Genomic DNA, 13,056 nt, shown 5'->3' on the forward strand with positions numbered 1-13,056 from the left:
TTGAATAACAAAGATATACTAAGCTGTGACATTGCAACAACTTAACTGCACAGGTTAGAATTTTGCAGCACTAACATTACTGTATGGTGGGGATATGCTATGTCGTTTTGTATCAAATTGCATCACAGTAGGAGTGCACCTTTGCAAGTGCTTGTGGCTGAATCTGTCTTTTTTTAGTCAGGCTGAAGAAAAAGAAGTAGTAATTAATAAGGTCTGTAAATGTTCACACTGTTTAAGTGTGGTGCTAAGTAAAAGCTTTAGTGATTTTGCCACTACCTCAGTTTTACACTGCTTTACTTGGAAGTGGGAACTGAATGGGCCTGGCATCACAAATAATGACAGCAATCGGGGAAATGTGCTTTTGATCTGTTTTTGCTCCACAAGGACCTGAGCAAGTGTTGTTTTTGTGACTTTATCGTTGTTTCTGTATAGTCCATTTCCACGGGTAAACCGCCAGTGTGCTGTGTCAAGTGCCGGAAAGCTGGGGTGACACTTTTTTTGTTTTTCTCATGGGGATGTGGTGAAACCATGACGGTTCTGCTCTGTGAGCGTGAGAAAGCTTAGGAGAAGTAGACTCGAATATGACAGCCACAGCAACGCACACAGCAGCTGTGCATTAGAGTCCCCCATCCCCCACATTTAAAATATTGACTTATTCCAGATTCTCCTTCCCCCATCAGAATGAAGTCATTTATTGAGGAATTACTTCAGGATGTTTGATCAACAGAGTGGTAAATTCATTAATTTTTTTTCCCAACCCCCTGGAATTATCTGGGGGGCTCTACATCTTGCCTAAATTGTTTCTGTAAGATTCAAAAGGAAGCCTGTGGCTGGCTTACTTTTTATAGCCTTACTAAAAACAGCATGTAAATTATGTGCAGCTTAGAAATAATAAGAAGGGACTTATTTTTCCTTGTCCCTGATCTTAAATTTGAACAAAAATGCATTTCCGGTTGTATTTTTTGTTGTGACAGGTGCGATAGCTAGCTAGCTAAATAGTCTTCCAGTGACTTTAATAAGCCTTTCAGCCTTTGAGATTTGTTTATGGTACCGTGGTCAGTCAGGATGAAATAATTAGCAAGCTACAGGTGCTTTCATATACCATATTGGATTATTTATTTAATTGTGCTATACTAGAAGGATTAAGGATGAGGGCTCTGGCGTGACCTTGAACAATCAAACATGAATGCAGTCTGGCTTTTGGGTTGAGGCTTTACTCGTGAGCTTGTGCAAGCTTTGGTCTCGACCGGGTTAGCCTGCGTGTGGGAATGTGGCTAATGATCTATGGTGTCCACCCAAACTCCAAGACAGGCTGTGCATATTCACCCACCCAGCTACTCACCCGCTCCCGCTGTCTTTGCAAACAATGCCGGTGGATTCCGTGAGAGGCCATCTAGAGTGTTTCTCCATGCGCCAGTCCCTTCAGAAACCCTCGGCCCTGCTGCTTTGTGGCGCTGTGTGCTGGGTGGCCGGCTGCCAGGCCCAGGGTGTGTGTTGAGCAATGCGGAGGAGCATCCTGCCCCACACACACAGGCCTCTCCAACCCCCGAGGATCTGCGTCCATTCGCAGGAATGGAATAATATTTTGAGGAGCTCCGGGTGAAATCATGGCCAGCTGAGCACACACTCTTCAGATAATTACTGGACAGAACTGGTTTTTGTTTAATGTTGGGTGGGTTTCTTTTTCATGCCTTAATGCCCTTTTGAAATACCTCTGTCTGTTAATGAATCGTGTCTTGCTTGAAAATTCTTCCAGGAAATATCTGAACTCCTCCTCTCACTCTGGACATGTTTTAGCTAGGATTTGTTTGCTGCAAAATTGTAACATTGAAACAATTAAATATCAAACCATTAAATGTGCACCTGTCTCCCATTCATTAACAAATGTACCATTTCTAAACAAAAAACCCTATCATTTCTGCCCAGTGGTTCCAAACATTAGCATTATTGCACAAATGACATATTTTGTAAATATCGTGATATTGTTTTGGGTTCCTGTGGGGGGCCTGGGGATGGAAAGTAAATGAAAATGTTTCCTGCGATCCATAGCCTAGTGGAGCTGAGCAGCGTCGACCGTGGTGTTCATTTCAACTGTCTTCTTTCACAGATATCAACACTCCGGCGGCAAGGAAGGACCCTTTATCCTTCGGTCCCGGAAAATGCAGAGGAGGTGGCGCAGAGTCTGTTCGTCCAAGAAGTAAGACCCTTCCCTTTTCTCCTCTCCTTGATTTCTGCCTAGGTGTGTTAGCACCGAAAAGTGAGTGTCCGCCATTGTTGGCACATAGCATGGAGCCCTGTGTGTTAGCATTCAGACAGCTTTTAACCTGGCTCCAGCCTGCTTAACAGCCCTCACAAGATTAGAGGGAACTGGAATTCATTCTGCTACTCAGTCAGACTCCTGAACACTTTCTCCAGTTCCTTTTAGTACAGAAATGGCCATGCTGAGCTTCTGTTTTAGCCTTCAAATCCTATGGGGTGCAGTTCTTTTTTATGCTTCTGGAAATTCAAGTTGAGTAATGAGAAGTCTTCCCTGACATTATAGGCCTTAACTGGAAGCCATCAAACTAAGCACTGTGAGTGTTTTCATTTGTGTCAGAACTGTCCATCAATATGAGCGTCACCTGGTTTGATTGATGGAGCACATCCTTAGAGTCAGAAGTCCTAAATTCCAGAGTTAACAAGATTTATTTATTACTGTGTCTCACTTTTCATGATTAAACCCTAGTCTGAAGTCTACTCTACAGAAAGTGTTTTGCAGTTGAGCTCTTTGAAATTCATTGCTACTACACTGAATACGGTAACTGTAGTCTGAACCCAGTGCCCACACTAAGTAATTCAATGTCTGCTTTTCTATGATTGTAAATCCAGAGGTCGCAGATGCTTATTGAAGCTGGAGATTTCAAGGGGAAAATTCAAGATCATTTTAAGACCTGTCATTTGACATTATTCATTTCCTTTCTTCTCTACAATGATGTGCAAGAAATGAGAAATATTGCCATATTCAAAGTTGAGAGCAGTTACACTGAATAAAGGCTTTCGGTTAAATTACCCAGGTCAACTCAACTTACCTCTACCACTCAACCACAAGTCGCTCAGCTTATCGCTACTATATGATATTACCCAACACATCTAAGGTTCCCTCAGTATTGTTGATTTCCCATTGGACACGGTGGACCCTCCCAGTGATCTGATGGATACAATGGTCTTCATTAAGATGAATGTGCATTTGAAGAAAGTGGTTTACTTTGGAACAGAGCATGTCATCTGATTCTGTGCAGACCTACTGAAATCGTATGGGTGGGGGATCTCTATAGAAAAGTTGGAACAATAGGTCCTTTAGCTTTCAAAATTTTTAAAAATAGGATCATTTCTCTCTCCATCCAATAATGCTGTGTCTTTTTTGCAGGGCCTTCTATCCTTGTGCCCTGCAAACTGCTAGCGGTCTGGCTCATATTAAAATGCAATTGGTCGCCTAGTAACTGCAGTGTTGGCCGTAAACAAGACCCTCAGGTCGTATGTGTTGCAAACTGTTGTGAAAGCCCAGATTGAGATGGATTTTCTGAATAAGTTGTTTACTTGCCCAGGTAGTGCTCCAATAACCAAAATAATATCAGCATATGCCACGTGTGTTAATTGGCATATGCCATATTCGAAATAAGGCCTTATTCAGGGTATTAAATCAAAATATGCTGTTTATATGACCCATATATTATTTGGGGTATTGTCTTATTCAGAATAATGTCTGAATATGAGTGTGCATGTAAATGTACCCACTGTGGGCATGGAGCCATACTCACCCAGGGTCGAGTGCGGTATGACATCATCCAGAACAGCTGCAGACTGCAACACAGCGAGAGATGTTCTGCTTCCTTTTAACTAATGCTGAGCCCCATTGCAAAACACTCAGCTGGAGGAATCCCCATTCAGGTCATGTCCTTCAGCCTCCCTGCCTCTTTTTGTAAAAAGAAAAATATGATTCTGATCTTCGTGTTACCGGAATCTCGAATGGTGAACAGATGTCCAACCTGAATGAAGTGTCAGCAAACACGCACACACACGCACACGCCTAAAGCATATCCCAAATCACTTGTGGCCCATCATGGTTCTGAAATCTTTGGCCAAAGAATCGTAAATGCCATAACAACTTATTTAACAAAGGGTAAATGTTTTAAATGTTTTAAATGTACTTCAGGCTGCCTCTGAGGAGAGTTGTGAATGCATCTTGCTGCCTCATACAGCGGTAGTGTGTGCTAATGTCACATGGAAGATCTTCTCCCCTCACATACTTCTGATGCAAAGAAAAATGTATGATCGTCTGTTCATCCCCCAAATCTAAGAGAAATTCTAGTCATGTCGGAATATTGTCTGTATCTCAAAAGTTAACTCAGGAACCAGTTTGGGCTGAGTGTTCTATGATAGTTTTATGCGAACGCCTAATTTATCATGTTGCACGTAATTTACTACATTCTCTTGCAATAATATGAGACAAATATATTCAGTGATTTGCATGTGTGAGAAGAATGGCTTTAAGGTATTTTCAGGGCAGTGGCAAATTAATTTTACACACTTTCTTTTTTCTTTATTTACTGTGCCATTCTAAACTTGTAAAATTTGACTCTGGGAATCAGATTTCAGTTTGTGCTTATGCAATTGACTTGAAAGACTTTTTCTGAATTTATATTTGAAACAGAGAAACATTGCTCCTTTCATCTGGGTCTGCAGGGAGTTTTAATTTGTGCCAACTACTGTATCTGCTGAGGATGAATATAGACTTTGATCTCCCTTCCCCTTCCTGTATTTGCTATAATCTGATTGAAGAGAAGATGAAGGATGTGCAGAATAAAGAGCTAAAGTAGTTTATATTTTTATCCTTCGTTACCAACATTGAATAAGTTGTGAATTTGAATCAACCTGGAATGTGTGACCTGTGTGTATGTGCCCTTGTGTGTGTGTGTGTGTGTGCGTGCATTTTCTGTCCAGTCCTGAACCTGACTCCTTCTGAGTGGAAAACTGTCACATTTATTTTCTCAGGATCTGTAACACCCAAAACTTTTCCTTTCTCTTCACAGTGCATCAAGACTTACAAATCGGACTGGCACATTGTTAATTACAAATATGAGGATTACTCAGGAGACTTCCGCCAGCTTCCAAAGTAAGCCCTCTGTCGCCAAATAGTGTTTTTATGGTGTGTTTAATAATCCAGTCAAAATAATGCATTTAAGAGATTACAGTTTCCGTGTAATTTTTTTTTTTTTTAAATAAGGCATCACAGCTAAAGACTTGTCTGTACATGCCTTCAATGTGATGTGGTAAACGGTTTCCAGCGCCCCGCGCCCATTGTCATGCGGACTGTTATCCTCCTATACATGCTGAATGTTTACGTTCAGAAGATGTTAACATGACTACCAAACAAGGAAATGCAGGTCTTCACTTCTTCACTTAGCTGTGATAACAAAAGAGTTCCGTTCCCCTCGTCACCGTTCCAGACCATTCCCGGAGACGTGCGGATTGGGTGTGCTCTGGTGACAATTATTTTCGGAAAGCCCCATTATTCTTAGCACTGTTCCTGTGTCGCCACGCACACAGGTCATCTTCAGTAAACTGAAGAATGGGTTTTCCAGACATTAAGTTTCAGGATGGTGAAGTTTTGCTACGGGAAATGAGGTTCACTGACTTTCTGGTGGGGTTTTTTGGTCCTCTGGAGAAAGAACTGTCGTTGTGTACTCATACAATCTCAGCAGTTCACCTCATGTTTGCATTGTGTAATGTTTTTTTGCTTTAAAACATTGCCACTATTAAGAGAAATACAACTTTTGAGTGCAAAAGGACTGGTGGGACACAATGTGCCCTTTTCCTGATAGACAACATATTTTAAAGTTGTTTTTTGGAGAGCCATAGTTGTGGGAGTACATGGCAACAAACTTAATTAATCAAAAGGCCCAGCAACTGAAATGCAGAGTCTGGAAATGCAGCACTTTGTGGTGCACAGCCAAACAGAGTGCATGAGGGATGCGAAAAGCCTAAGAGACCAATCAAAGGAGTACGGAATCACTTCTGGTGCTACTTTTTCATTCTCCTAAAGCCCAGTTCAGACCAAAACACCAAAATACCTGAGAACGTTACTGAGTAAAGATTACACAGTTTACAAATTAAGTGTTTCCAAAACTGAGTTGAACTGGTTTGCCTGCTAAACTCTGGACTCAATATTAGGCATGTTGAGTCTCAAGTACCACAGCAGCCATCAGAGGAAGTTCTAAAAATAGGCAGTTCACGCTGAACACAATTTCCTCTCAGAATATTCTGAAAATGTCGTATCGGCTGAGCTGAACCAAACTTTTGAGAGTAGTAGAAGGTAACACCTCACTGTCACACTAAACCCTAATATGATTTTGGGTCAATTCTCAGTCAGCTTTGGTTATAAAAATGGGATTTTTTTTTTTTTTTTTTTTTGCAGTAAGGTGTCCAGGCCGGATAAACTGGCTGTCCATGTGTTTGAGGTGGATGAAGACGTGGATAAAGATGAGGTGAGTGTGATGCATGCTAACCCCTGTGTCCTGTGCATTTACCCACAGACACCTGGCTGAGAGATATCTCTCACATAACTTTGCAGGGAAGAATCTGGCTGACAAAACCTGAATGGGCTTAGCCCTCATCGCAATGAAATATGAGGCTGTGGGACCGGAAGTGCACTCGTGACAAGGGTAGTCAGGGATGGTCATTTTTAGATGGACTGAATCCCCTGGCCTTTGGCGGTCGTTAAAATTAAAAATGTCTGTCACCTAAATAGTTTGTCAAACATTTCAACAGAAATTCTTTATTTACTTTAAAGTTGGCCGTGAGCACTGTTTTCTTTCAGGTGATAAGATTTGCTTTCACTGTTTTCACTGCCAACTCTGTCAGACACAGTCAGTACTGTAGTCATTCAATTTCATATATTTCTTGATAAGCCATGCGTCATTATAGCCTCTGCAAATCTAGATACAGAATAACCACGGACTTCTTTGTAACTTTAGATCTTTTCTTCATATCCGCTTGCCCTTCAGCCTGCTCTGGACATTCCTCTTTGAGAAAACCTAGTGATATGTTTTTCTATACAAATCTCAGACCCTGAATAAATAACCATCTGCTCACTGACAGCATTAATTCAGTTACTATTCTCCAGGCTTTACCAGAGTTCATTCCGAGAAAGATCAGAATGTGGCCAGGGGCGTATTCTGTGTCCCAGAATGATTCCTTTTTCTGCAGTAAAAACATTATCCAGGTTCGGTTACTTCTTGCTGGGAACTGATTTGGTTTTGCTTTAGAAGTTTCAGTCCAAATCGCTGAAACTCTTCGACTTCAGATAAAAGTGATGAGACCAAACAAATCAATAAACTGGGGCCTTTTCTGAGTGCAGCAGGGACTCTTTTCCATTCTTTGAGCTGACCTCACAGTGGTGCTCATTCCAGCAATCAAAGGTTTGACCTGACTGTTTATTTCTGTTTAGACCGACTAAAAGAGCTGATTAAATAATTGCGTAGGGATTTCTGGCCTGTATATGGACATGCCGTCTGTTCACCACACGACTGTGGCTTTATGGGCCTTGGAAGGCCCATGGAGGATGAAGCCGGAGGGAGGTGGGACGTGATGGGGTCACCCGCTATTAAACCAGCCCTGGAGGGTAGGCTGGCTGGATCCTCCCTCAGCCCCCTCAGCCCCCTCACACGGAGTGAGGTCAGCTCTCCACGTGTCCATCCCATAGAGCTCAGGCGGAAAAGCAGAGAATGTTCTTCAGGAAGTACAACCCACCAGAACACCTGCTGACAGGCGTAGACAGGAACACCCTCCTACGCCTCTTTTGGTTGCACCACGTGGTCTATAAAACACAGCAGATAAACTGTTCATTCACTCTGAATACTGAGTGTATCCCAGGTTGCCGAATGCTAAAGTGGAGGACGATTCCTTCTAGTACGCCTTGATTCTCTCAGACAGAAGATATCATGTGTATCCCATTACCTTACAGTTTTTTAAGAGAGGGTATTTCAGTTTGTCATGTGACTGTGTGTAATCTTTTTTCCAAGTGGATTTTCTATGCTATGATATGCACTGCTTTTGGTTTGGGATTGACAGTTGAAGAAAATGTGTTTTCTTCTTATGAGGGTCCCCACTCGATGACTGCAGACAGGAAATTAAATATCCACAACACAGGGCCGTCTGGGTAGTGTAGAGGTATAAGCACTCACCTACCACCGGAGAGACCCGGGTTCAATCCCAGCAGTACTTCTGGCTTGGTCAGACGTTCCCACGAACACAATGGGCAGTGTTCGTGGGTGGGAACCTGGTGAGGGTATGAGTCCTGATCGCTGCATTAGCAACTCCTACTGGTAACACGCACATTACATTCTCCCAGTGAAACTCCTCGCTGTCAGGTGAAAAGAAGCGGCTGGCGAAGTAGTCTGCACCCTCCCCAGACCGACAGAGGATAGCGGATTGACTAGGACTGTGTGATACACACGGGGCATTGGTATAACAACTAAATTGAGGAGAAAATGGCAAAAAATTTAAAATATCCACAACACAGCTGATTTAAGGCGGGAGGGGGGCTCCATTGTAACTAGGATTAATTGTGCAGGTATTTGAGTAAATGCTGGAATTTGAGGTAACTGTTGATTTTGGAGTTGCCTGGTAATAGTTGCAGTCCTCTGAAAGCACACATGCTTGGTTTCAGCAGCCCTCCAGGGGCTGGCTTTAGCTGGATGGGGAATGATGAGTGGACACAGGTCTCTGGAACTTTCCAGACCCTCTGCAGATGAAACTATGACATGCTGAAAATATGTCCTTCTGCACTGGTGCTTGAGATGTTTTCATTGTTCTAAAAAAAAAGCTATGGAATCATAAATAATGGATGTGATTTATTATGCTGAGCGATGACTGCTTTGTGTCAATAAAATCACAGCAGACATGTTCTAGAACCATTTTATCATGTAAAAACTGACAATGAACAGGATTCACTATGATCAAAAGCAACTCTAAATGTGTCCTTTAGAGGTATTTGCCTGAAATGATTATACGTTCCTTTGTGCATCAGAAATTAAACGCAGGAAGTGCAGTCTTCACTTATTATTTTATCATAAGCGTATTATTAACAGCTGAAATAGGTCCAGTGCTGAATTTCCTTAATGTATTGCAGAACGAGGTAGAAAGAGGTCTGGATTCGTTGTACGTAAGATAGACTTGTCAGAGGTGTTTATCTAACGACTCCGTCTTATGAAAAAGCTGGGGCCCTGGGTCTGGGCCCAGATGGAGACCTCATGCTTCAGGCCCATCCCAGGGCTGTTCCCTCCTCACCGTTCCCTCGTGACCTCCCCTGACGCCCCTCGTGAGCCAGTGTTTCATCAGACTTTGGGCAGCTGTAGGGCCGCACCCCACCATCCAAACACAGCTGGGGTGACAGTGAGTTCAGGCCAGGGGGAGGGACTCGTTGTTGAAAACTTTGCTATTCTCTAGTGTGCGTGCATGTATGGGCCCACGCATGTGCGTGTGTGTGTGCGTGTACGTATACGTATATGTATACGTGTGTGTGCATGTGTGTGCTTGCGTGTGTGTGTATGTGTGTGTGGGTGAACAGATTTTAATATGGCCTATATTTGCTTTTTCAGGACACTGCCTCTCTGGGCTCCCAGAAGGGAGGGATCAGCAAACATGGCTGGCTCTACAAAGGCAACATGAACAGTGCCATCAGTGTGACCATGAGGGTGAGAGGAACCGCTTTCCCCATCCACACCGCAAAGACAAAGACATCTGGAGCTCTGAAGCTGACAGTGATGATTGTCATCATCATTATCATCATTATGTTGCACCAGTGTCATAAAAACCTTGTGTCTCCATTTTTTATCATATCGTTTTTGACATACATAGAAAGTCCACGCCCAGCTCTTTGTTCTGTCAGTGTTCCTTAAGACAACCTATTCAAAACCACACATGACTAAACCATAATGCTATGTCGGAAAATTAAAGCTAGTAGTAGAATTCTTTTTTTTTTTTTTTGAAAACAGGTCTGTGCCCAACACTGACTTTTTATGAGATACAGATAGCCAACTGTGCCTTCACTACCATCCTGCTAGATAGTCATGTCCCCAATCATGCGTTATGTGTTCAGGAGCAGCAGGATACACTACTCTCCAGCTTATCTCATTCTATAAGGATTAAGGCATTCTATGCCCTAATATGATTTCTCAGTTCCTTCTTTTATAAAAGGAGCATATGTTGTTGATGGACTGTTTGTTTCTTCCATTTTTAATCTACTTTCTAGTCCTTCAAGAGGAGATATTTCCACCTGACCCAGCTGGTAGATGGCTCTTACAATCTCAACTTCTACAAGGATGAGAAAATCTCCAAAGAACCTAAAGGAACAATATTTCTGGACTCCTGCATGGGGGTTGTTCAGGTGATTGCTTTAAAATATACTCAGAATGACTGGGGCTTGGAGTGACTGAGTAGTACACTAAAATTATTAATACTGGGTTACATGGCTTTTTATCCCGAAATTATTGTGTGGCTGTCTGTAGTCATGTGCTATCGGCATTGGATTTACTACCCAGTTTTATTTTATTTTACTCTTGTACTTTATTTCCAAAGTACTGGAATTATTGTAGTAGTAAAAAAGCGTGACACTACTGTATTTGTATTTATACTTTTGTTTATGGCAGTATCTGCTCTAAGTGCTATTCCAAGACAATAAATATGGGGTATTTCCTAGCCATTGTCTTTAGGCCAAAGACTTCCATGAAGTATATGCCTACAGTGTGTCACTTTTTAACTAACCTAATGAATTGTAACCCACTGTGATGTTTTTTTTTTAGTATGATGCATTTATTTTTCAGATATTGTTTTTAAGGCCCTCCTTTAGTGTCTTCTTTCGTTTTTTCGCCAAATGTTTGTCATTGTAATTTTAGTGAAGTTATAAAATTCCTTCAGCAGGCAGTAGGACTGGTCTCATCACACATACCTAGACTGTATGTGTTAGCCTAATGTACAGTCATAAGGCTGACATCTGAGCCTCAGATGCACTTTATCTCTGTTGAAGGTTATCAGTTATCACCATAGGTCATATACTACCCTGTGCTTTTCTGGGGTATCCGTCAGTAATGCTTGCACTGGTTTCCCTGAAGTGGAGAAGCATCTCCGTTCGCACACATCACACAGAAGTTGGAAGAATGATTTTGAATAGGGTTTTTGTGAAACCAAAAGAAGATTCAGCTCGGTGGTGCAGGAAAACAGCTTGTTTTGGGTCCTGTTACCTCGAAGGCCACCCAAGAGCTGTTTTTGTTTCTTTTTTCCCTGTGAAATGAGAAAGGAGCTGCTGTGAGCAGCAGTGCTGTCAGGCTGTCCTTCCTGTCGCTGGGGATTGGAGTTGGGATTGGAGTTGGGATTGGAGGTTCTGAGCGGACTGCAGACACTCCACGGCCTCCAGAGACTCGGCACGGCCCCGTCCAATCAGAAATAATAACCCCCCTCCCAGTGCTCTCATTTAATTAATGTGTGGAATGGGAGAAGGGGAGTTAATGCGTCTGTTTTTATCCAGTTCCATTGGGATTAGGGCGTACTATAGTACATACTTTCATCCCACTGTCCCATTTATTGAATTACATTTTTCTGCTTAATCTCTTCTGAAACAAAAACGAAAAACTGGAGAAGATGGGCATACTGATTTTAGGCTTCTGTTACAGAAGAGGTGCTTCTCAAAACAGCTAGTTTTGAAGTACGGTATGAAAAACTGGAGAAGATGGGCATACTGATTTTAGGCTTCTGTTACTGAAGAGGTGCTTCTCAAAACAGTTAGTTTTTAAGTACAGTACCAAAACAATGTGTTGTATGCCTTGTAGGTATCTTGTTCTCTTGTTTTTGGAGCAAGCTAATGTTGCTTTTCAGGATTTTGGATGAATTCTCCACTTGTGTTGCATTTCCTGACTCAGCTCTTTCCCCTGGCCCCATTGCTTCACACGTGGCTCGTCTGTGTCCCATGCAGCTCAAGATATATGGGGAGACGTGTGTTGTGTTGCCAAGATAGCTGTACTCCAATTATAAACCGAAACAGCCATCCTGGAAGCGGAACTGCACGTTATTAACGGTGGAATCTATGACAAATAGAGGGACGATGGACTGGCCAGAATAATTCTTGCGCCCCTTTTTCCAACTCTAGGTCCCTAAAGACCCTCAGATGTTTTCTGTTCCTCTTAAAGCCCCCCTCCCTTATGGGACACCCACTCCTGATGACATCCCTCTAGCCTGCTCCTGGCCTCTAGTTCCCCTCCTCAAAATGCATCACTGTGGCCTCAGGACTATGGGACTCAGTCCTGATAATGGCCCAACCATTAAAAGCTCTGACCATGAACATAAGCCAAGCCCTATAGTCTAGACATCCCTAGTTCAAGTCTGGGGTATGTCATCAGCTGGCTATGGCTGGGAGTCTGCAGCAGTGGGAAAGAATGGGCTTCACACTGCTGGGAAAGTCTGAGTTTAGCCAGGGTTTCTCAGATTACCTCTGCATGAGCACCTCTGAGCTGCTCACCAGGCCCCAACAGGTTACCAGCTGTCACTGGGAGATGTACCTCACATCTGATTGGTGCTAGCTCTCCTGTAGCACACTGTGGGCCTGATTTATTGAGACCTTTAGCATGCGTAAAACCTTTTTAGCACAAGCAAAAACAATAACATGACCAATGATTGGTCATAGTATTTGTTTCGCACCAATCATTGGTTGTGTTATTCGTTTTGCATGTGCTAAAAGGTTTGCAATAAAGGTCTTAGTAAATCAGGTCCTGTGTGTTTTGTTTTGTGGAAAATAGGTGTTATTATTATAGGTGTGCTGGAGGAGTGCACGTGTGAGCTTAATCTGGGTGTGGGTGGTAACTCGGGAGCAGTGTAATTGGTGATTGAACAGGGAGAGAAAGAGAGGCTTGAAATGTATCTACTGATCAATGGTCTGGCACCCCAGGACATCTTTTGGATTTTCCATCAGTACCAAAGAGCTGTTCACCATCTTGTCTGACCACATCCTCATTCCTCATGCGTCGC

The 13,056-nt window shown here is 42.7% G+C and overlaps 1 protein-coding gene across 9 annotated transcripts in view; it reads left to right on the forward strand.

Annotated features, from left to right (window-relative positions):
• LOC135251024 (dedicator of cytokinesis protein 9-like) overlaps nt 1–13,056 on the forward strand; it is a 105,712-nt gene that overhangs the window by 52,375 nt on the left and 40,281 nt on the right. For all 9 annotated transcript variants that reach the window (XM_064327974.1, XM_064327969.1, XM_064327977.1 and 6 more), the window contains exons 3-7: nt 2,108–2,197; nt 5,070–5,152; nt 6,455–6,524; nt 9,639–9,734; nt 10,292–10,426. In XM_064327974.1, the coding sequence (XP_064184044.1) occupies nt 2,108–2,197; nt 5,070–5,152; nt 6,455–6,524; nt 9,639–9,734; nt 10,292–10,426 (474 nt within the window). The remainder of the gene's footprint in view (nt 1–2,107; nt 2,198–5,069; nt 5,153–6,454; nt 6,525–9,638; nt 9,735–10,291; nt 10,427–13,056) is intronic.

Source organism: Anguilla rostrata, chromosome 3, assembly GCF_018555375.3.
Source record: "Anguilla rostrata isolate EN2019 chromosome 3, ASM1855537v3, whole genome shotgun sequence".
Lineage (NCBI taxonomy): Eukaryota > Metazoa > Chordata > Actinopteri > Anguilliformes > Anguillidae > Anguilla > Anguilla rostrata.